This window comes from Phyllobates terribilis, unplaced genomic scaffold (assembly GCF_046119375.1).
Source record: "Phyllobates terribilis strain yellow unplaced genomic scaffold, ASM4611937v1 Scaffold_11__3_contigs__length_659146591, whole genome shotgun sequence".
NCBI classification, from domain to species: Eukaryota; Metazoa; Chordata; class Amphibia; order Anura; family Dendrobatidae; genus Phyllobates; species Phyllobates terribilis.
Genome location: NW_027362771.1, coordinates 310156226 through 310179139, shown reverse-complemented (window position 1 = coordinate 310179139; position 22914 = coordinate 310156226). Strand labels below are relative to the sequence as shown.

The following is a 22914-nucleotide window of genomic DNA, read 5'->3' as shown; positions in this document are numbered from 1 at the left end:
AGAAGCTTCTTCTCGTGCTTGGAATGATGTTAATATAGCTGAGTCGAAATGCTAATTATATGGGTCATCAATTAGACACAGACTGCTGTTCTTTCAAATACACAACCACTTTAATAGTACGTGCACACAGATTCTTTTTCAGGCGGTCAGTTTTCAAGTGAGAACTGCTTCAGAAAACGCTCCTACTTTTGAGAGTTTTTGGAGGAGTTTCTCATTTCCTGAAGCGGTGGTCAAGAGATATTCCATTAGGAGCCACATCAAAGGAGTGACATGCACTTTCTTTTTTTTCACACCAAGCATTTTTCAAAGTCTGAAAAAAATGCTCAAAACACTGAACACATGAACAGCAAAGAGGTTTTACAATAGATATTTATAGGAAGAGTCTTTCAACTGATTTTCAGGCTTTTTTTTTATAGTGGACCTACTAAAAAAATTTGTAAAAAATTCTGTGTGCACATAGCCTAAAACTTATATCCGAATACCACCTGGATGTATGGAAGAGTGGAAACACAAGGTGGAGTGCTAAAAGTATATAGGAAAGCAATAGATGGAGCTTAGAGGTCTAGATCGATAGGAATACAGTAATAGAGAAGAGAGTTCTCTCTCTGATATACCCAGTGAGGTGGATAGCCGGGGAGGTGTGCAGCATAGGGCTGATGTAGCTGCACAGTGTCACATGGCTCCTCTATGATTGGGATGGTATCACAAGCCTGGCAGTAGGGAGGGAAGTGAATAGTTAAATGACGATAAGGGGACAAGTACATGGGGAAAATCGCAAATGGATCAACTTCCAACAGTCATTGAAAACTTACCACAACATGAAAGGGACTGTTGGGAATGTGTTCTCCACCAAACCGAATGGTGATGATGTATTTCCCTGGTTCGGGTGCTGTGTAGTAAATATCAAAAGTGCCATCCTGGTTTTCCACCACATCTACATCAAGTTCTCCTCCATCTGGTGTAGACACCTTGCAAGTAACTTTTCCCTTTCCTGCAGCTTTAGCATCCACCGTGATAACTGTCTCCTCTCCAATTTGGATGGTGGGTCCTAGACATGCTCCTAAACAATAAAAGAAAAATATTACTTTCTAGACAGCAGCTATTCAAAAATTATCACACATGTGGGATTTTGCTCTTGACTGCAGTGAATTTATCATAAACCCAAATACATAAAAACTTACCCAATCCATGTCCTCCAAGAGACACTAAAAAGAATAGAAAAAACTTTGTGTAAATAAGAGACAACCTGTTTGATAGATTCTTCATTGTATATGTACAATACATAATATCAATTTAACTTGTATAAAACATAATAGACATGGACTGAATTATTTCCTGTCGCATATATAGCACTAACATATTCTGAAGAGATTTTTGCATTGGAGCTAACCTGTCACTAAGCACTTGCTGGCATCACCAGTGGGAACTGCGTGAATTCGGAAAGGAGAGTAGGGAATTTCGTCACCGCCATACTTAATTGTAATAGTGTATCTTCCTGCCATGTCTGGCACATAAGACACTGTGTAGGTACCATCTCCATTTCCCCGAATATTAGCTTTCTTTGGCTTTCCTTCCGGATCCTGTGGACAGAGAAAAAATGTAATAAAGACTTTATTTTATATGTACAATCAAAATGTATGAAACTAATTATACTGAAACAATAATCATATAGATATACGTATCTCTTATTGACTAACTAGATGCTAGTGTCTCGAGATATAAGTATTCCAACTCTTAAACCCCACTCTTGTTACACAACTTCATATTTCCCATTTTCAAGCAAACACGACTTTAGATACTACTATTCCTAACTAATAGTAACCCCTCAACTTCTTTAATCATGTCCTAAAGATGTCAAGGTACCCTTTCTGTCTGCAGAATATCACGTATCCAGAGATGTGTGACTCTCTAATGCCTGTGTGAATATTTCACTCTTGCCAGATGGTGACTGTTAGCCGAGGATTAATTCTTGTATTGACTGAGCGCCAACTTCTCTATTACATATCCACCTATTTAATGTGAACCATCAGTGCACTATATTTGTCTATGAGTAATGGGAGTGGATGCTTTTCTATTCAATGTTTTGTTAAAAGTATAAATGTTTTCAAATACTACATTTGCTGGAATTCTAAAACTCATATTAATGCCCATAAAATTATGAATGAAGCAGCTTAGACAGCTAATAGATGAGATCACATCAGACCTTCAAATATGTCATACAGCAGATTGTGTTAAAATATGCTACACAAATAGGATGAATAAATATTGAAGGGATACAGAAGTAGTAAAACTAAACAAAAGCAATTATTACCGAACAAACCAGCTATTGTAGCTTTCTTAATAAGGCTGCATACTCTGTATTAAAATGTTAGCACACTTGAGGGGTGACTTTTCTTAAAATATCTTTTTTTTTCATTTATTACTCTTTTTTACCCTGAAGTCTGAAGAATCTCCCCTTGTTTTCATCCACTAGGTGGAGATTTACTGTCACTCTCAGCAGTGCTAAAATATGAATGAGCTCATTCTAACGGGATGTACAAATCTCCCAGCTGCTCGAGAAGCCCTCAATGGGGTCACTTGTTTTTATAAATATACCATATGGACAGGGATTGTGTTCCTAGATAAGCAGTATTTCTGTTAACTATTTTAAGACATTGAAAAAGGTAAAAAAAATAAAGTGGCTAGAAACTATTTAGAGTTACAGTTCCATTGAATTCTAAACTTCATATAGTAATGTTGTGATTACATGAAACATAAGTCCTGCAGGAAATTTAGTTACTGTGAACTTTATATAAAGTTGCACGCATTGTACTCACCAGAATCTGAACAGTCAGTAGCCCCTCGCCAGCATCACGAGCATCAATGGTAAACTCAACAGGCAAGCTGGCTGGGATGCCTGCTGTGTTGAGACCTGGGCCACTGGCACGCACTTTGCTTGCATCATGAGTAGGCAGTACCTTGATCTTGAAGGGGCTGTATAAAAATATATATCATGTCAAAGGCTTTTGATAAAGCTTAGTGTGCTACTGTCACCAGGTCAAAAGTATCTAGTGGTTGTTCTTGCTTTATTCTACCTGCTCAATGGAGTAGTCTATTTTTTTTAATTTTTTTAAATCCACCATATGGTTCCAGAAATATGGGCCTTCTTATTCAATGCTCATTTTTATGGTCTTATTCTATGGAACATTGCTCACAGGGTAATTATGCATGGTAACCTAAAGCCATGCTCCGGAGAAACCTATGAGCCATCCCTCTTGTAAAGACCATAAAAATTAGAAGTAAATAAAAAGGCACATTCACAGGAATACACGGGGAACAGTAGGAATATAATAAGAGTAAAACCTGGCAACTTTTGACCTAGTGACAGATCCTCTTTATACCCTCTTAAGTTACCTTCGTGGCACCTCCTGGTCTGCATATTTCACAGATACAGTGTATGGGCCATCTGTGGCAGGTGTATAATTTACAGTGTGAGTTCCATCACCATTATCGCGTACATCTACTGGCTCTGCCAAACCTATGAAATTCCATACAAGATAGGAAAGTTTTTCTTTTCCTGCAAACATTCTCTTACTTTTTCAGTTTAGTACTTTTATTGCTCATAAGTACCTGACGGTCCATGCACCAACACTTCGAGAGGTGCCAGTCCAGCCTTACTGCAGTCTACAGTGAAGGTTTGGGGAACATGGGCTCTAACACCAGCCCCCAAGCCAGGACCAGAACATTTTACTTTGCTAGGGTCTACCACCTCCTTGACTGGAACACGGAAGGGACTTCCTGCAAGAGGCAATAACGTTGTCATCCCACATCAGTCCAAACTTCATTTTCCTTCATGACAAAACAAAAATGTCACATTAACTATACCTGGTATTGGTCTCCCACCAAAGGTGATGTTGACATCATACTCTCCTGGTGTGAAAGGGATATATTCCACACTACAGCTGCCATCTTTATTGTCTTTACATGACATTTTTGCTTCTGAAGGACCTTCAATTGCCAGTCCAAGTCCACCAGTGCCAGCACCCCTGAAGTAGGAGAAACAAGGGTTTCAGTATTCTAGAAAGTATGCAGATTTTTATCTTAATAAGTTTAGCACAACAAGTGTAATAAAAGTTGCTCTATTTTTGAAGCACAACATAGAACCATTGGACACTTAACAAAACTTGAAACTGATTTTTGGACTCTAAATGTAAGCAGTGACTACAAATCTGGAAAACTGTGAAGTTTAAAAGTGGAACTTAAAGCTACGTGATTGCTAAGCAATGTCTGTACCTTGTTTCTACAGTGAAGCGGTTAGACTTGTTAAGAAGACCACCTTCTAGCCCGGGGCCATATGCTCGTACACGGGATGGATCACATCCTTCAGTTACAGGGACACGGAATGGGCTCTTAGGCACTGGAACTTCATCATATAGTACCTCTACCAAATGAATACCTGTTGGTTTAGAATATGAAGGTCAAAAGCTGTCTACAGAAAAGAATGTTGTAACAATAAGAGAAGCTGTAGTAAACTAATCAATAATCAATTCTTGCTTCTCACTCTAAATATAACATAGTGGTTGAAGACAGCAAAGTTAAATTATAGACCAATTAGAAATAAAATTCCTTGACTGTATTCCTGGCCATAGATAATTTAGACCTGGATCTTACCATCCTCGTAAGCAGTATACTGCACATGATATGTGCCATCCCCATTATCAGCTATAAAGCTTTCAGTGACAGCACCAGAAGGGCTGATGACACGGGTGGTCACATGACTACCACCAGTCTTCGTCAATGAGCGAGCATCCACGGTAAATTCTGTAGTGACCTCACGTAATACACCTGATGGAAGGAAAGTAAAATAATTAACAATGTGTTCCCCATGTTTTCCTGTACTAATGCTTAAAGAAAAATGTGTCCTCATCCATGTTTATATAATTAAATCTTTATTAAAGAAGCACTCCTCCCATCAAAGTTGCTATCCTCTTAATATATGGCAGTCATCATATTCTATAGCACTGTGTACTTACAATTTCTAATTTTCCCTTCTACACAGTAAATTCTTCTGTTTTCCATTAGGTCTATGACATCATATGATTATAAACTGACTAGCTGAATCCCTCTAAGCTCTATGTAGAAACAGGAGGTCAATTTTCTTTGCACAAGTCATGAGTTACTGCAAAAGTCTATGGTGGGGGGAGGAATGGAGCAGATGGGTCAGACGTTAAAGAGGGGATGAGTCAAACAGGGACAAGAGACTTCCTGTTTCTACATAGAGCAGAGAAAAGAGAAGAATTAACTGGGTAGAAAGGCAAAATGAGAAATTGAAAGGACGCAGGCTATTTGCAGTATGTTAAGAGGATAAAAGCTTTGTTGGGATTGCTTCTTTAAATTGGACCTGTTGCTAGGACAAAAGTGACCAGATTTTGCTCTTATTTTTCTCCCGCCACTTCCGAGTCTTCCTAAGTTTTTTTTTTTAAATCAGCCATACAATTCTAGAGATAGAGGCTTTTTAATTTCCTGCTAATTTTTATGGGCTTTACTAAAGGGGTGTGGTAAACCAGATTCCCAAGGAGCGTGTTTTTAGGCTGCTTTGCATTATTACCCTGTAAGCCACATACCATTGTAAAGACCATAAAAATGAGAACTGAATAAAAAGGTCTGCATCTCTTGAACCGCATGTCGGATTTTAAACAAATAACGAAAAAAAAACCCTGAAAACTCAAGGGAGCAGCAGGAATGAAATAAAATGAAAAACTGTCCCCTTTTGTCCTGGTGACAGGTCCTCTTTAAGCCTGAAATATAATTTGAGCCACAATTACTTTTGCAACCTTTGAGATAAAATCTCTCAGTAACCCTTGCTACTTGAGTGCGTACACGGACTTTACCTTAGAGATTTATATCCTGTATTGTGCCCTCTTTAGACCGACCAGGCGCTGCATAGTTATCTAATGTAGGAACCGCTAACTGTCACCCTGTATTATAGAAGCTCTGTTAAGCCAATAGGGATCTGTGTGACGACAAGCTCACGGACTGTTTCCAATGACTACTAGCAGAGCTCTGAATTTAAGTCTGGGCTATACATAGCAGGTAACTCAGAGTCAAATGTGAAGCACACTATCGCATAAATTGCATCCACTGTATATATATATATATATATATATATATATATATATATATATATTTTATTCGCTGTAAATTGCTACTAAAGCTATACGTACCCTACAATACTCCGCTCCAGGGTGACTGATTGCTTGAATATAGTAACTTTCTCCCAGCAGCACTACCTGATCTTATACTGTAATTATGTATATCAGAGATGCAAGCTGAATCTGCAATACACTGTATAATAAATTGTGGCCATACTAAAGCTATTTTACAGTATTAAACTTACAAAATGTATGATATTGGGTAATCCAGCATCCTTACCTCTGGGCTCTACCCCTGGGCCATAAACCTTTACTCCACTGGTATCCACAGCTGGTTCCACATTGACCTGGACTGGAAACTTTGGCACTGCATGTCCTCCATATTTGATTGTGATGGTGTAAGCCCCAGGGCATGATGGTATGTATGTAATACTGTAGGTACCATCACTGTTATTTTGAATGAGAACCTCAGCTTTAGCCCCTGAATCTGACAGGATCTCAATGGTGAGCTCAGCTTCACCAGCTTTGGAGCAGTCCACTGTAAAGGTGGCCACCTCGCCAGCCTTTCCCCTTTCTAAGCCAGGTCCACTTGCAGTCACTTTGCTGGGATCAAACACAGGCCTAATGTCAGCCTTGAATGGTGAACCAGGGATGTGGGCATCTGCAAACAGAATATTGATGGAATACTCTCCTGGCTCTGTTGGGAGGTATGAAACTGAACAAGAGCCGTCTCCATTATCCTGGCATTCAATCTTGGCTTCACATGGTCCTTCTACTGTCAGGCCAAGACCTCCTGTACCAGCTCCTTTGGTGTCAATGGCAAATGGTGCTGGCTTACCCACAAACCCTCCTTTCAGCCCTGGTCCATAGGCACGAACCTAGGTGAAAAGGTAAAGTCAAGTATAAGGTAATCCATGTAAATGCTTAAAGGGGTATTCCTCTTTTTTAGGATAGGTCATGATTATCAGATAGGAAGATTGTACCCCACCAATTAGATGATTGAAGGGACAGCAGTACACTGACACTGGCACTACTATGTACATTGTGAAGTGGCCAGAAATGATATTGCATCTCTTTCCTATCCAAGTGTATGGGAGAGAGCTGGAGTACCATTCAGGGCCAGAAACCCCCTTGAATAAAACATCCAGATTGCGCTGCCTTGGTTTCATTACAGGTTTTCAGTGTACCGTCTCACTGATTGTACTATTATGTTCTCTATTTCCTTAAGTTGCAGTAAATTTAGTAATTTCCTTTAACCCCTTAAAACCTGATGTTTTACACATGCTTGAAAGGAATTATAGCATTCGGGCACAAACTAAATAAATTGAGAAATAACTACAGCATGTCTGTCCAAATCCAACGCCACATTTTTCTACAAGCGGCGGTAATGAAACAGGTACATCTGGATAGAAATGGTGACTGTGAGAAGATGTGTGACTGCTACAGCAACCTTTATGTTTAGTACTCAAGATTTCCTACCAAACAGGAATATTCATAGTAAGGTCCATACAGTACGGAATCCCAGATGTCAGCATTCAGCCATTTTTACAACAGAGAGTCTGTTTTAGGAATATTGTGATTACTTTGTATTACATAATTATCTTTTAATCCAGTGACCCGTACAGCACAAACACCCTCCAGTCTCATTGTATCACCATCAAGGGACAGGTCCTTTACTCTGACTTTTTCTTAAGATGATCAGCCATGAAAAGCTGCCAGAAGTAATAATGCATGGGAAATGCAGTAAATGTGATACGTTTTGGGGTATTCATTCTCCATCCCTGAATCTGATGTTTCCCCTGGGGCTTTTTCCATATCTTAACCAGGGGTTTATTTAAACATAGATATGGTCCCCCTCCTCTCTGAGTGCTCCGGCCTGACACTCACCCTGCATGTTGCACACTCAACAATGAGAAACATATGGCTAAAATCATGCACGTGCCAGAAATGAAAAAGCAAGAGAGAAGAATTACAAAAAGAAAACCAAGAAATTAATACAATGTAGATAGAGCAGCGATATGAGAAATATTGTTGAGTATATTGTTGAGTCAGATAATAAGTAATGCATAGAAAACGCAAAACTTAGATATAGAAAATAGCAAGACATTTAAAAGGGTCTTTCCATCTCCAAGATCCTATCCCAATATGTAATAGGTGTACTAATAATTATAATAATAATATTAGTAAATACCTCCAATCAGAAATGTAGTATAGTGTAGTTCTTCTGATTAGCTCTGTCGCTTACCCATGTGCAGGGCATTGCAGTAGCTTAGGTATCCATGGTTACAACCACTCAAATATTGACAGTTCGTTGTTAGTGGTTGTAACCATGGATACCTAAGTTACTGCAATGTCCTGCACATGAGGTTACCGACATAACGAATCAGAAGAACTATACTACATTTCTAATTGGAGGTACTTGCTAATATTATTACACCTTCTACATATTCGAATGGAATCTTGGAGATGGGAATACCCCTTTAATGTAAAAATATAACAATGAAAAAGCACAACTGAATTACCTTAGAAGGATCAGGGGGCATTACTGCCTCCACTGAGAATGGGCTTCCTGGCACAGGATGGCCATCATAGCTAATGTCCACTTTGTACGGTCCCTCCTCAGGAGGCATATACTTTACAGTGTGGATTTCACTGGTGACTCCAGTCTCCACTTTGCAGGGAATTGGTCGACGTGATGGAGATGTTATCTTCACATCTACCAAGCCCTGACCACCGGCTCCACTTGTATTAATAGAGAATTCCTGATCCTTTCCAACATCCACCTCTGTATGATTGAAAGCAAAGCATTGCATTAAATTCAAAGAAAAAGCTAGACAAGATCATAAATGAGGTGCACACGGGTTATAGACATCCATATAAGATGTGAACAATAGCCTAAGGGAAGTCATTTTAGTTATCACTTACTGTTGTTAAGTCCTTGCACTTTAACCTTGCCAAGATCGAGAGGGGGAGCCACGCTGACAATAAAAGGACTCTTTGGGATAGGATCCCCTCCATAGGTTACTGAGATGCTTATGTTTCCCTGTTTAAAAGCAAAAGAACATGTGAGTGCTGTCATATTTGTAGATATCTTTCCATGTGCTACCAGCTATATCAAGAAAGAAAACAATAGCCATCAACTAACCCATGTACAGTGAAAATGTAGAAAAACTTTAGAACTTTAGTCACCTCACTTAGTCGGTGAACAGTGTTTTGACTCTCACAGCGAACACTCACAGTAAATCCAAAGTATTAGCCTGCACTTGATGCTCTGATTAAAATCAATTTTATTAACATCCGATGTAAAAATAACAGTTTTCAGTAGCTCCTCACAAGCAGCCTGTAGATAATAACAATATAGGCAACAAGTAGTTAGCTATCCACCAACACATGGAAACCTGAGAACCACATAGGTCAGAAACGCGTTGCCTGGAAAGTTATGTATATTGTTAGATTCTACATGCTGCTTATATGGAGCAACTTAAAACTGATTTTTTTTACATCTGATGTTAATAAAACTTGCAAAACTCTAATCAGATCATTGAGTGCTGGCTAATACTTTGAAGCCTCATACAATCACGAGATTAATCAAAAACTAGCTCATACCTGTTGCACAGCTGTATACTTCACAGTGTATGAGTAGTCATGGTTGTCAATGATTTCAAAGTCTTGAACAACTTCGCCCTTTATGGTTCCAGTAAACTGAACATCCAGCTTTGCCTTTCCAGCACCTTTGGTGTACACTGTGAAATGAGTGGGCTTACCAACTTCCACTCCTGTATGGAAAAAAGACGTGTTATGTGGAAACTTATTTTTTCAATTTACTACCATATGCTGAAAAAAAAGACACTATGGATTAAGATTACTAATAAGAATATCTAGTCAATGTATTTATCCCAACACTTCACTAGACCAGTTCTATTATCACCTAATAATAAGTAATAGTATACATTACCTGTGCGGTTGAGCCCTGGTCCTTCCGCTTTCACTTTGGTGGCATCATGTGACGGGTCTACCTTGACTCGGAAGGGGCTAATTGGTATTTCCTGTAGGACATAATACATTTAATAATGGGTAATTGGATGAGAAAGTCTATGAAATTGTCATCTCTTGTTACCAGGTCTTGAAGTAGATAAAGAGTTTTATATACTAATTTCTAGAAATCATATGATCTTATTATTACACAGTAGTGTAGCAATGGTTTGCGCTTACCTGGTCAGCAAATAAGACCATGATGGTGTATCTCCCAGCTCCTGGTGGAGTGTATTTCACAGTGAATGTATCATTATCATTTTTAATTATGTCAAAATCAATATCCGCTTCAGCTGGTCCCACCACACCAGGGGCACATTTAATACCAATGCTGACATCCCCTGTAGATAAATTAAATGATTTTATTTATATAAGATTGAGTAAAAGATACTAAATATAGAAATGTTTTAGATTAAGTTTTCCAAACATTAGGTGTTACTATAGCTTTTGATTGCAGTTAGAATTCACTTACCTTGTCCAGCCTCACTGCAGTCTACCGTGAAATACGTTGGCTCATTGGCTTTTAGGCCTGTCTTCTCAACACCAGGTCCATATACTTTAACCTTGCTGGGGTGACTGCCTTCACCCACTGACACCTGATAAAATATAGGAGGAAAAGATTATAGTAAATATTAATTATTCAAAATATTTTATAAACTGTTCAACAATATTAAGGTATGAACAAATGCAGAACACAATCCAACCAGTGGCCACAGACTGAAGAGGGTCTGTGCAGGAACAGTATAATGGCCCCTTTATGCGTCTGTGACAGATGCTGCTTTGAAGGTGGAAGCGTGCCCCTTTGCAGCTGCACAGGTTGCACTAATGGTATGTCCACCCCTTCATTCAACAAAGCCTTACCCGGTATGGGCTGTTGGGGATATTAACTCCTCCCCATGAGATGATGATGGTGTGTTTGATCGGTTTGATTGGTACATAAACACACACATATGTGTTGTCTCCATTGTCTTTGATCTTGATGTCAATGGGTGTTCCCTCGGCATCCTGAATGAGAAGATGAAATGTTGAATATTTTATTTAATCCTTAGTATAACCATATATTTATGAGATGTATGACCTAGTGTCTACATCAGGACTTTTTCTGTTCAAAAAAAGTTTAGTTACCTGTGCATAGATCTTCAGCTCCGCTGTTCCAGCAGCACGGGCATCAATGGTGAATTCAGCAGGGTGTTCTACTATGCAACCTGTGGGCTCAAGACCAGGACCATATGCTTTCACCTGGAAGTTAAAAATATAAGGAAAACAATATAAATTTGCAAAAATCTTGATTTCACTAAGAAAAAAAATGTTGGGTGCAACTTTTATTTGCTCACGTGAACCAGCCTATTTATATTTTACAAGACTCATCTCAGAAAAAAACAATGTATATTTTAGAAATCTATTGCTGGATTATCTCTGTCTCCCTGACAGGATGCCCCAAGAGTCCTTGGTCAGCTCCTACATCATGAGCTCTGTTTCTTTGATGCTAGTAATAGTTTTCGAGTCATATAATATATTATGTTTGGAAAGGAACGAAGGATTAACAGAAGAGCCTACAAAGGTCAGAACCCAGTTAGACAAATGTGTCCCCTTCATCCCCCCCTGACAACTTATAAAAAGAACAGCTGGTGTGAGTGACAGAGATGTCTTTGAAATAGGAGAGGAAAAGAGAAGTGAAAAGAGAATTGTGAAGGTGAATGAGTATCTTAAGAGAAAACTAACTCAACTCTTCCTATAGAAAATGGTAAACATCGTATTCCAAAAATCTCTTTGCCACTTTTAGATTTCTTAACGGAGAGATTAATTTTGATGATACCACCACTGTGGCTATTTAAAGAGAAATTCAGCCTACACAATATATGTAATTAATACATGTACCCATGATGTACATGCTAAATTTTACACAGACTACATTATCATATGGTTATTACCCGCTCTGGAAAGGCTTTGTTGTTGGCTGGTAGAATGTGAGCAATGAAGGGGCTATCCTTAATATCTTCATCATCACAAATCACATGCACGGCATACTCTCCAGGCTCAGTTGGCCAATAGCGAACATCACATGATCCATCTCCCTTGTCATCACATTCAATTTTTGCCTGCGAGGGCCCCTCAATGGAAAAGCCTAGAGGCACAAAGTAAGTTTTACCGTCAGGAACATTGTGTAATTAGACATTTCATTATTATTTTTAGCATATTAACCCCATAAAATACTTACCAAGTGTTCCAACTTCTGTGCCTATAGCTTCTACTACAAAATCTGCTGATTTGCCCACCACGCCAGTTTCCAGGCCAGGACCCCATGCTCGCACTTTCTGTACTCCTACTTCAGGGCTTATATGGACTTCAAATGGACTGTGTAAGACATAGGAGGTAACATGAGAATGGAGACTGGAACAATATAGCACTAGCAGACAGCATGTATGTTCCACAGGAAAATAAACTCAATGACACTTGGTAAGAAAGGGTCAGAATCATACATTAATCCAGGGGTCCCTTGACGTGTGGCACGCGGCTGTCTGCCAGCTTGGTATATTAGCACCAGGTGTAGCAAACAGCTATTAAGATTCGATCTCTAGATGGTGACTTTTGTGTGTAACCCTAAACAGAAGAGCAGATCTGAATGGGGGTAAGATAGGAAACCCTGGAGCTTGGCATACTGCCTTGGTGTGATTTCAGTGGAAAAGCGTTGGCAGTCATTATACCGGTAATATGGGACTCTGGGTGTCACTACTGTGAGTGGGGCAGGAGCTGGATATGGCTCACGACCCTCTATCAGAGCAGAATGAGGCTCTCAAGGTCATATAGGTTGTGGATCTCTGCATTAGTCCAAAGCGCAAAAAAAGACAAACTGCTGCAGTACCATGATGGAGAAAAACATAAATATCAATACTTGTACTATCTTGTAATATTATTGTAAAATACCAAATAGCAGTTTGCAATATAAATAACTTAACTGCATGTAAATCCTATTCATATGGAAGATAGAACACGGCATTTTATAGTATTTTTTATTGATTGATGAATTAAGGAAAGCCTTTAACCTCACCTTCTAGGAATTGCATATCCCCCCCATGTGATGGTTACAGTATACTTTCCAGGCACGACTGGGTAATAGTCACACTCGTACACACCATCCCCGACGTCACGGACTTTTACTGGCTCCTCTGTGCCCTCTGTAAAACAGGAAAATATATTTAGTGACTTAAAGGGAACCTGACAGAAGGATTTACCCATAGGAGGTATTAGAAAAACCCTTTATCGCCCTACAAATACCATTTTTAATGATCCCTGTGTTATACTTAAAAGTTATCTGTCTATGCTTAACAATGATGTTAAAGCCTCCCTACTCTCCCTGCCTGTGGGTAGCGGATTAGTCCTGAACCAATGTCAATTATTGCTACAGAGCGCTGGTATCACGCCAACAGTGGTGTGACTGACATCCCCGTGTGCAGGGAGTGTAGGGAGGAGAAGAGGTACTTCTCTTCCTCCCTGTTCTCCCTGCACCCGCTGGGATGTCAGTCACACCGTTGTGGGCGTGATACCAGCGCGCAGTAGCAATAATGAACAGAGGACTCAGCTACCTGAAGGCAGAGAGGATATAACATCACTTTTAAACGCACACACACATGTAACGATTAATGATCATTAAAATCACTATTAGGAGGCCGATTAAAAGATCATAATGCTTCGTATGGGTAAATTCTTCTGTTTTTACTAAGCATCAAGGACAGTCTTATTTATAGTGAAAGTAGGAATAATTGGCTATTGTTGTAGGAGCTCAGTTTCTCTACTTACTGGGTCCTTTTACTGATACTTTCAGTTCTCCGCTTCCTGCTCCTTTGGTGAATACTTTGAAATCAGCAATTTCTTTGACCCGAACACCTTTTGGTTGAAGTCCACGACCTGAAGCTCTGCAGGCAGTAGGGTTACATGCTGCAATAAAAAATAAAATGTGTTCTATCCATGACCATAGATTAGAGACCAAGGCACGACCACCAGGTGCCATGTTACTGCAATTTACACTGCAAAAATGTAACCAAAAAATGTTTTGTATTTTTTTTAGGGGGATTTAGTTTAAATGAACTCTGAACCCCAGCAAATACCGACATGTTACATAACATGTGCTCATTGCTGAGTATTGTGTATTTTCATAACATGAAAAAGCAAAGCCACATGCAAATTCAAACAATACACAGACAGAGTATTGCATTGATCATCTGAAGACTGTGGCCCCTGATGTTGCACTTGATTACCATGAAAATCTTTTTTTTACTATGACAGGAGGGAAAAATAGCCTAGAAAATCCACTAAAATATTTGTTTCTATATATTCATATCTGCTACATGCAAATGTGACTTTATCCTCATTCACAAATTTCTATAGCAATAAACTGAGTTGATTGTTAAATGAATAAGATGCTGCCTTTGTCTGTATCTGGTGAATCAAGTGTATTGTGCCATGTACTGCTCATATTAAAGGATGTTTTCCCACTCCTACACAGGGGCCCACCGGAGGATTCTCCTGTTCTCCTGTGGGCCAGTCCAAGCCTGCATACATAGTTAAACTATACCTACTGTAACTTTGGATTTCTGAAGAAAAGCAACCATTACTAGCAAACTTACTGGTGATCTAGCTTAAAGGGTTATTCCGATCAGCATGAATGGTTGAATTTTCATAGTGCTTATAAAAAAAAGCAACTTTGCAATTTGCCTCTTATTAAAAATCTCTGTTCATAAGAATGGAGGGATTTTTTAATTTTATTGTTTACTGCTTGTTGCCTAGGTTACCAGCCATTTCTGCGGTCTATCAGCAGAGGTCGGTCTCCCAGGTAAGGAGCACAGTGCTTACAAGCTCTTTTCTATAAAGCTTGTAAGTGCTGCTCTGAAGCTGGCAAAATCATTGAATCCAGTGTCACTGTGCTAGTCTAATGCTGCAGAGGCAAAACTCCCTCTGCTATCAGCATGGTAGAATGGTCAGTTCAGATCAAAGGTGCCATGATACCTTTTGTCTGAGCTGTCAATTAAGCAGGAGTACATTGCCCCCCCTGAAAGTCAGGAGGCTGGGGAGTGTTGGGCTCCTGAAGAATATTATAGACTGGAGACAAACCGAATCCCACGGTTAAGAAAACGCACACAATTGAGGATCTCCTTGCAGTAGAGAGATCACAATTCCAACCCGTTGCGAGAATAACCCAATAATTATATTTCTGACGCTGCAGTAACATAATACCATTCATTAAATGTGGTAAGGAGTTGTGATGTGCCTAGGACATGCAGCAGTTTATCCAAAATGCCCTATCAATGGCAGTTTGTGGCATTTTTCCTACAGAATCAAGTTTATCTATCAAGCAATAGGTGGGCACTGCTGTGGGCAGGTCATGCGTACAGCATGCAAAGAAATGGTTGTCACTACATCTAATATAAAGCTCACAAAAAGACCTCCATGCACAGACTAGACTACTCTGTCAGGGCAAGCCATGCTAAGGATCTTGCCCTTTCACTCTTGCCAGGCCATACTAACTTGACTTGCGTGGTTTAGGTTTGGGTGGAGGTGGGGGAGCCACTTTCTTAGGTTTTTCAGTAGGAGGGTTGGCAATAGCCTGAGGGGTGACCTGAAGGGGAGGGGTGCTGGGAGCCGGGGGCAAGACCGCAGCTATTGGAAAAGCAAAGAAACACAAGGTAGAGAAAGTCATATAAAGCAAAGGCGGCATTATGCAGCATACTTACTGATACAAAATAGTGACCACTTATACAGGCAAACAATGACAAAAACATACATAGTCAAAGGCAGACAAGGACCGCATTACATCCATATATACTGTGCATGCAATGATCCATGCAAGATATTGGGTAGAGTATGTGTGCGTTTTCTCGCAACAATTTTTAAATTTGAATGTTGATTTTAATTTTCCTTAATATATTATTAAAGGGAACTTGCCAGTTTCGAAATGTAGTCTGATCAATATGGAGGAGAAGGAGAAGCTGATTAGATTGATATATACATTTGTAGGAAACGATTCATTTAATTTATAAGCAAGGATTTTATTAATTGAAAAATCTTCACCTATTCCTGGTTTACTAATAAAGAAGGTGGTCCTAACCTGTGATTGATAGCTATCTCTGTATAAGTGTGTATATTGATGTCAATTATTGATTAGGACCACCCCCTTGACTGCTAAGCCCAGAGGGAGAAAGGAATTCAATGGATAATTCACCAGCAGTATTTGAGAGTTTCTTGCAACCAGAGTAGCACCCAGGAAAATAAATTGTTTCCACAAGTTCTTTAGGATGGCAAGAAAGTGGCAAATACAATAATTAGCATGTCTAAAAAAATGGAAAATATATAGTGTTATGGCTGCAATCATGTAATATGCAACTCATATGCATGGTATTTATGTATAGTCAACAGCTGCGTGATGAATTGTTTAGAAAAAAAAATAAAATGGTTAATCTGCTACTGAGGGATTGAGAACGGCTACTGTTAGCAACAAAGGATCCATAGATATGACACTTAATATGGGGTTTGACATAATAACAATAATTAGGAACATGAAGAATGATGACACTGCACAGGACCTGGAAGCTTGTTCCCAACAATGATTGTGTTCAGATTTCACAGATGACATCAACTCACCTTCTGCAATGTTAACGACATATGGACATTTGGGGATCTGAGCTCCAGCAAAAGTAATGTAGACCTTGTGAGGTCCCTCCATATTAGGTCTGTACGTGCAGCGATAGATATTATCTCCTTTATCCTCCAGTATAACTTCTACTGTGTCCTGACGGTTCTGGGGATCAACGATGACTACTCCAACATCACCAGATCCAGCACCTACAGAAACAATACATTCCTCTATAATATACTGTACATCTACTGATATTATTGTATTATGGTCCACTAAAATTATCACATAAAACAAAGCTGGCATTTACCTGCTGTGTAGATATCAAAGTATGTAGGTTTGTTGGCAACATTTCCTACAGGTTCCAGACCAGGTCCTCTTGCTGTCACCTTGTTAGCGTCTCCAAGAGCCATGGCAACATTGACATTAAATGGGCTCTTGTTGATATTCTGGCCAGCAAATAACACTGTGACCTATTGTTCAGAGGAGGAAATCAAGGTAAATGGTTATATACGTACACATAGTTATGAAGGTATGATTGCGTAAAGTATTTACTACATTACATTAAAGTAGAACTCATGGTGAAAGACATGTGTGCCTTACCTTGTGGAGGCCTGCCACCTTTGGCACATAGCTTACTGAGTATGTTCTGTTTTTGTCATTGTTGGGGATAACTTTGGCCTGTGAAATAACACACAAATTAAAAGATTTAGATACAGCAAAGGAAAATGATCTGTTAAAAATCATCACTTGTCGGAAAATTTGCAAATGACTCTTTAAAGGCTTTATCTATGACTATTTTTTTTAATTCTATGGGCTTAAAAACTAACAGGCAGGTATTTACTAACTATCTGCCTATCCTACCCGGTACCGGCACAGAGAGTTCATTGACTGCTACTGCCAGCGATTTTGCTGCTCAACGTAACAGAGCAGCTCTTCCTCTTCTGGCTGCTCAATCGAAGGGCTGTGACTGCCAACTTCATGCTGATTGGCAATTAGGAAGCGGGAAGCTAACTGTCAATCAGCATGACGTCGGCAGTTACGCCCCGTCAACAGAGCAGAACAGAAGAGAAGCTGCTACTCTGTCGACGTGACATCAGCGGAAGCTGCTAACTCGCCGGCAGGAATGGTTTGTGAAAGAAAGGTAGCTACTACCTGCCTCTAGGTTTTATGTAGGTTTTATGCCCATAGTAAAAAAAAAACAAAAAAAAATCCAGGATAAACCCTTTATTATACATTGTCCACGTCATTATTATTTCTAGAGTTATTCTGCAGGATACAGATGTGATTGGCATTATCTTTAGCTCATATCTTAGTTACTATTAGTAGTAGTCCTCCACTGATGTTTAACAAGATGTAAACCAACTAGAATATCTAGTCTTCACCTCCTCAGTGTGTCCCTCAGGATCTTCTACAAAGACCAGTACTTCCCCAAGGCCAGCTTCGATAGTCTCCACTGTGAAAAAGGCAGGCTTCAAAACCATGTTTCCTTGGGGTTCAATACCTGAAAAACATGTAACATCAAATGTAATATGTAGTAGCGAATCAGAAACATAATGTCAGGTTTTCAATAATTATATTATACGCAATTAGGTCTCGTCAACAGTACACATGGTAGTACCAGGACTGCATTAATGGGACCTTATGACGCCATATTCTCCTCTGGAAGGAGAGGAGAATATCTTTGTAATATGTCAGAAGTTGAAACATTCCATGTTTTTTATTCTCACAGATTGTCCCAAGCTAACAGGCACCCAGGGCACATAGATTTCAATCATGTCTATATTTTAGATCCATATAATCCTCTATGATGTTTTAATGAAACAGCTTCTTTGACTGACAATAAAATCAAGCAAAATGAACATGTTGGTAGTTCACTATTTGTGAATACAAAAATACTGGTGTATAGCAACGAGCAATACTTTACTATAGTACATCTAAATTAGGATAGCAAAACAAGGGATAAGACTCAAAATAGGCTTGTAAAGGGGTTGTTCGCTTTTCTTTAAAAGTTAAACCTTACTAATAAATTTAAAAAAAATCATACTACGGTAACCACTGAAATTTCATCCCCTGATGGTCCGCACTAGACCAGGAGGGATGACGTTCGACCCCAAGTATCCTGACCCTGTAGCCACCCAGTGGCCTCAGTGGTCAGGTCATTGGGGTCATGGCATCATCTCTTCCTGCCTGGTGTAAGCCATTGGGGAGGCAGCACTAGAGCAGGGTGAATTCTTGGCTTCTATTTGTCATTTATAATCATCACCTCACTAAGAGAATGTCTCATCAGAAAATGACCTACTGTTTATAAATCAGTTTTTATGTAAAATGCATTTTTTTAAATTTTTTGCCAATGTCTTTTTCAGATCGTAATTTGTATTAAAAAAAAATAGAAATCTTGCAATTTTCACACTGACTAGTGCAGCAATTTTAGACTTGTTCTTTCAGGAAATCCACATATACAGTACAGACCAAAAGTTTGGACACACCTTCTCATTTAAAGATTTTTCGGTATTTTCATGACTATGAAAATTGTACATTCACACTGAAGGCATCAAAACTATGAATTAAAACATGTGGAATTATATACTTAACAAAAAAGTGTGAAACAACTGAAAATATGTCTTATATTCTAGCTTCTTCAAAGTAGCCACCTTTTGCTTTGATGACTGCTTTGCACACTCTTGCCATTCTCTTGATGAGCTTCAAGAGGTAGTCACCGGAAATGGTTTTCACTTCACAGGTGTGCCCTGTCAGGTTTAATAAGTGGGATTTCTTGCCTTATAAATGGGGTTGGGACCATCAGTTGTGTTGTGCAGAAGTCTGGTGGATACACAGCTGATAGTCTTACTGAATAGACTGTTAGAATTTGTATTATGGCAAGAAAAAAGCAGCTAAGTAAAGAAAAACGAGTGACCATCATTACTTTAAGAAATGAAGGTCAGTCAGTGCGAAAAATTGGGAAAACTTTGAAAGTGTCCCCAAGTGCAGTTCCAAAAACCATCAATCGCTACAATGAAACTGGCTCACATGAGGACCGCCCCAGGAAAGGAAGACCAAGAGTCACCTCTGCTTCTGAGGATAAGTTTATCCGAGTCACCAGCCTCAGAAATCGCAGGTTAACAGCAGTTCAGATTAGAGACCGGGTCAATGCCACACAGAGTTCTAGCAGCAGACACATCTCTACAACAACTGTTAAGAGGAGACTTTGTGCAGCAGGCCTTCATGGTAAAATAGCTGCTAGGAAACCACTGCTAAGGACAGGAAACAAGCAGAAGAGACTTGTTTGGGCTAAAGAACACAAGGAATGGACATTAGACCAGTGGAAATCTGTGCTTTGGTCTGATGAGTCTGTAGCGCCCCGGGGGTTCGGTTGCTACAGAGGTATTGCATCTCACCCAGAGGTGTGATAGCTCACTCTCAGGTAAGGATGGAGTATGGCTCAGGACCCTAACACCCACATGCATTACACCACATTTCCGGGGGACAGGGCGACAATGCTCCCAAGAGTGAGCACAACTGTCCCTGATCCCTGGCTGGAGTGGGGGGAGGGAACACCTAGAAAGGGGGAACCCGGTAGTGTGTGGGTGGGGAGAATAGATCCTGGGTGCACTGAGTAGGAGCATATAAAAGGGAGGAGCCATCTTAGGTTCGGTGGTCAGTCTGAGGAGAAGTGACAGGGAGCAGGGGATCTGCATGAGCTCTGCTCCAGAGGCGGGCCTAGTAAGGAGGCCTGAGCCTGGAGGAGAAGAAGGAGAGCAGGAAAGGCTCCAGGAGTGGAGTGAAGGGACCCCAGGGGTGCGGACCGGCCAGTCGCCACCGTACGCCCGCCGCTACCAGAGTAGGGGGGTCAGGCCAAGAAAGGGAACCGGATCCCTCATCTAGTGGAGGAGAGCAACTACCCTCAGCTAGTAACCGGAGGCCGTGGCATTGTATGTGCACGGCCCCTCACTACACCCGTTAGGAAGGCACCACATAGGACCCAGGGAAACGGAACATACGTTTGTCCGCCAAGGCAAGAGGCAGCTGGACAGAAACGTGGTCACTTGTGGGGTACGACACGCCAGAGAAAGGACACACGAAGGGGGCCCTGAAAAGCATTCCAAAGATACCTGGGAGTTGGCCGAGCCCCTCACCTTTTGAGCACAGTACGACATGGGCAGCCATTACCTGCGCAGAAGTGGCTTGGAGTGTAAAACTGTGAGTAAAGACCCTGGACTGCATCACTGGACTCTGAGTCATTACTGCTGCTCCCGCGCACCATCACCCCCACCATCCGCACTCACTGCCCTGAGGCTATACTCCTCCCGTGGGGAGTTATACTACCCTCTGCTGCGCACACAACACCAGCCTCAGCGGTCTGCCCCGCAGCGGCGGTTCCCAGTGACCGCAATCCACGGGTGACGTAGTCGGACATTCAACATATAGACTATCCCTTTGGTTTGACCACCCTGAGCCACGGGACCGGGTCGCCGCCACGGAGACTACAAACCCCCAGCATTGCACAGAGGCCTGGCTCCGGGTATTTCTACACACACACGGCCCAGGGGGCGCGTCAAGTCCAAATTTGAGATCTTTGATTCCAACCACCGAGTCTTTGTGCGACGCAGAAAAGTTGAATGGATGGACTCTACATGCCTGGTTCCCACCGTGAAGCATGGAGGAGGTGTGATGGTGTGGGGGTGCTTTGCTGGTGACACTGTTGGGGATTTATTCAAAATTGAAGGCATACTGAACCAGCATGACTACCATAGCATCTTGCAGCGGCATGCTATTCCATCCGGTTTGCGTTTATTTGGACCATCATTTATTTTTCAACAGGACAATGACCCCAAACACACCTCCAGGCTGTGTAAGGTCTATTTGACAAAGAAGGAGAGTGATGGGGTGCTACGCCAGATGACCTGGCCTCCACAGACACCAGACCTGAATCCAATCGAGATGGTTTGGAGTGAGCTGGACCGCAGAGTGAAGGCAAAAGGGCCAACAAGTGCTAAGCATCTCTGGGAACTCCTTCAAGATTGTTGGAAGACCATTTCCGGTGACTACCTCTTAAAGCTCATCAAGAGAATGCCAAGAGTGTGCAAAGCAGTCATCAAAGCAAAAGGTGGCTACTTTGAAGAACCTAGAATATAAGACATATTTTCAGTTGTTTCACACTTTTTTGTTAAGTATATAATTCCACATGTGTTAATTCATAGTTTTGATGCCTTCAGTGTGAATGTACAATTTTCATAGTCATGAAAATACAGAAAAATATTTAAATGAGAAGGTGTGTCCAAACTTTTGGTCTGTATTGTATATTAGCAGCAACTCACTCTGACCCTATCTTTTGCACTGAAGGTCATTGTAAAGGGAGGGAGAGCTGTGACATGGCCTACTGTGAACGGAGGATTCTGTGTCATCAGCTCTGTATTACCTGTCATTGTAATCCTGTCTGTGATGATAATGACAAGGCTACTGAAAAGTCTTGAGTAAAAATGGGAAGCATGAGTTTAAAATATTCCCAGCAATCAGTGTGAAACATTGCAAGATTTCAGTTTTTTTCTTTTTAATACAGATTGCGATTTCAGAAAAAAAGTAAAACATTAATACAAAAGTATGATTAAAATAATAGTCTATTTTATTATACATTACCTTTAAAGACAAATGGTAAACCCCTTAAAAAATATTTTTTAGTGAAATAACTAAAAAAAAAAACACATTCTTGTTGACTTCTGACTATGCTTCCAATAATGTTGTTTGTTTTATTGATCAATACTTATACAACTGATAATCAGGATTACCCAATCCTTACATGCAGAAGTACACAGCATTATGACCATCTTTAGCTTCTGTTTGTATTTCACTATATTTCATGGACATTTCAGAAGCATGAAGATGCTGGAACTCAATAAGGCCCCAATGGAGCTTGTGTGTTGGTCTTGCCTTTCTCCTAATTGTCCACATTTGGGAGTTTTGGCAGCAGGCAGTTTAGCTGCTACAGATCAACATATTGTAACAATCGTGATGCTGCCAAGTAGAGATGGAGCAGAGCAGATTGAGAGCATGAGCTCACCCAGACCTCAAGAGAGCCAGCAGAAAGGGAACTGCGGGGGGCTACCTGATCTCCCACTTTAACCC

At 40.4% G+C, this 22914-nt stretch overlaps 1 protein-coding gene across 4 annotated transcripts in view; it reads right to left on the bottom strand.

Annotated features, from left to right (window-relative positions):
• Nucleotides 1-22914, bottom strand: part of FLNC (filamin C) — an 83998-nt gene that overhangs the window by 20567 nt on the left and 40517 nt on the right. The window contains exons 5-32 of one of the 4 annotated variants that reach the window (XM_073652545.1): nucleotides 18177-18295; nucleotides 17395-17472; nucleotides 17102-17264; nucleotides 16800-17000; nucleotides 15687-15818; nucleotides 13962-14099; nucleotides 13213-13339; nucleotides 12382-12518; nucleotides 12095-12288; nucleotides 11289-11402; nucleotides 11025-11168; nucleotides 10636-10759; nucleotides 10344-10504; nucleotides 10087-10177; nucleotides 9738-9907; nucleotides 9057-9174; nucleotides 8654-8916; nucleotides 6412-7009; nucleotides 4651-4824; nucleotides 4273-4435; nucleotides 3865-4025; nucleotides 3610-3777; nucleotides 3394-3517; nucleotides 2817-2973; nucleotides 1391-1580; nucleotides 1182-1205; nucleotides 813-1060; nucleotides 615-710 (exon numbers count right to left, since the gene is read on the bottom strand). In XM_073652545.1, coding sequence (XP_073508646.1) covers nucleotides 615-710; nucleotides 813-1060; nucleotides 1182-1205; nucleotides 1391-1580; nucleotides 2817-2973; nucleotides 3394-3517; nucleotides 3610-3777; nucleotides 3865-4025; nucleotides 4273-4435; nucleotides 4651-4824; nucleotides 6412-7009; nucleotides 8654-8916; nucleotides 9057-9174; nucleotides 9738-9907; nucleotides 10087-10177; nucleotides 10344-10504; nucleotides 10636-10759; nucleotides 11025-11168; nucleotides 11289-11402; nucleotides 12095-12288; nucleotides 12382-12518; nucleotides 13213-13339; nucleotides 13962-14099; nucleotides 15687-15818; nucleotides 16800-17000; nucleotides 17102-17264; nucleotides 17395-17472; nucleotides 18177-18295 — 4577 coding nt within the window. The remainder of the gene's footprint in view (nucleotides 1-614; nucleotides 711-812; nucleotides 1061-1181; nucleotides 1206-1390; nucleotides 1581-2816; nucleotides 2974-3393; nucleotides 3518-3609; nucleotides 3778-3864; nucleotides 4026-4272; nucleotides 4436-4650; nucleotides 4825-6411; nucleotides 7010-8653; nucleotides 8917-9056; nucleotides 9175-9737; nucleotides 9908-10086; nucleotides 10178-10343; nucleotides 10505-10635; nucleotides 10760-11024; nucleotides 11169-11288; nucleotides 11403-12094; nucleotides 12289-12381; nucleotides 12519-13212; nucleotides 13340-13961; nucleotides 14100-15686; nucleotides 15819-16799; nucleotides 17001-17101; nucleotides 17265-17394; nucleotides 17473-18176; nucleotides 18296-22914) is intronic. The other 3 variants (XM_073652548.1, XM_073652549.1, XM_073652550.1) reach the window with 3 other exon arrangements.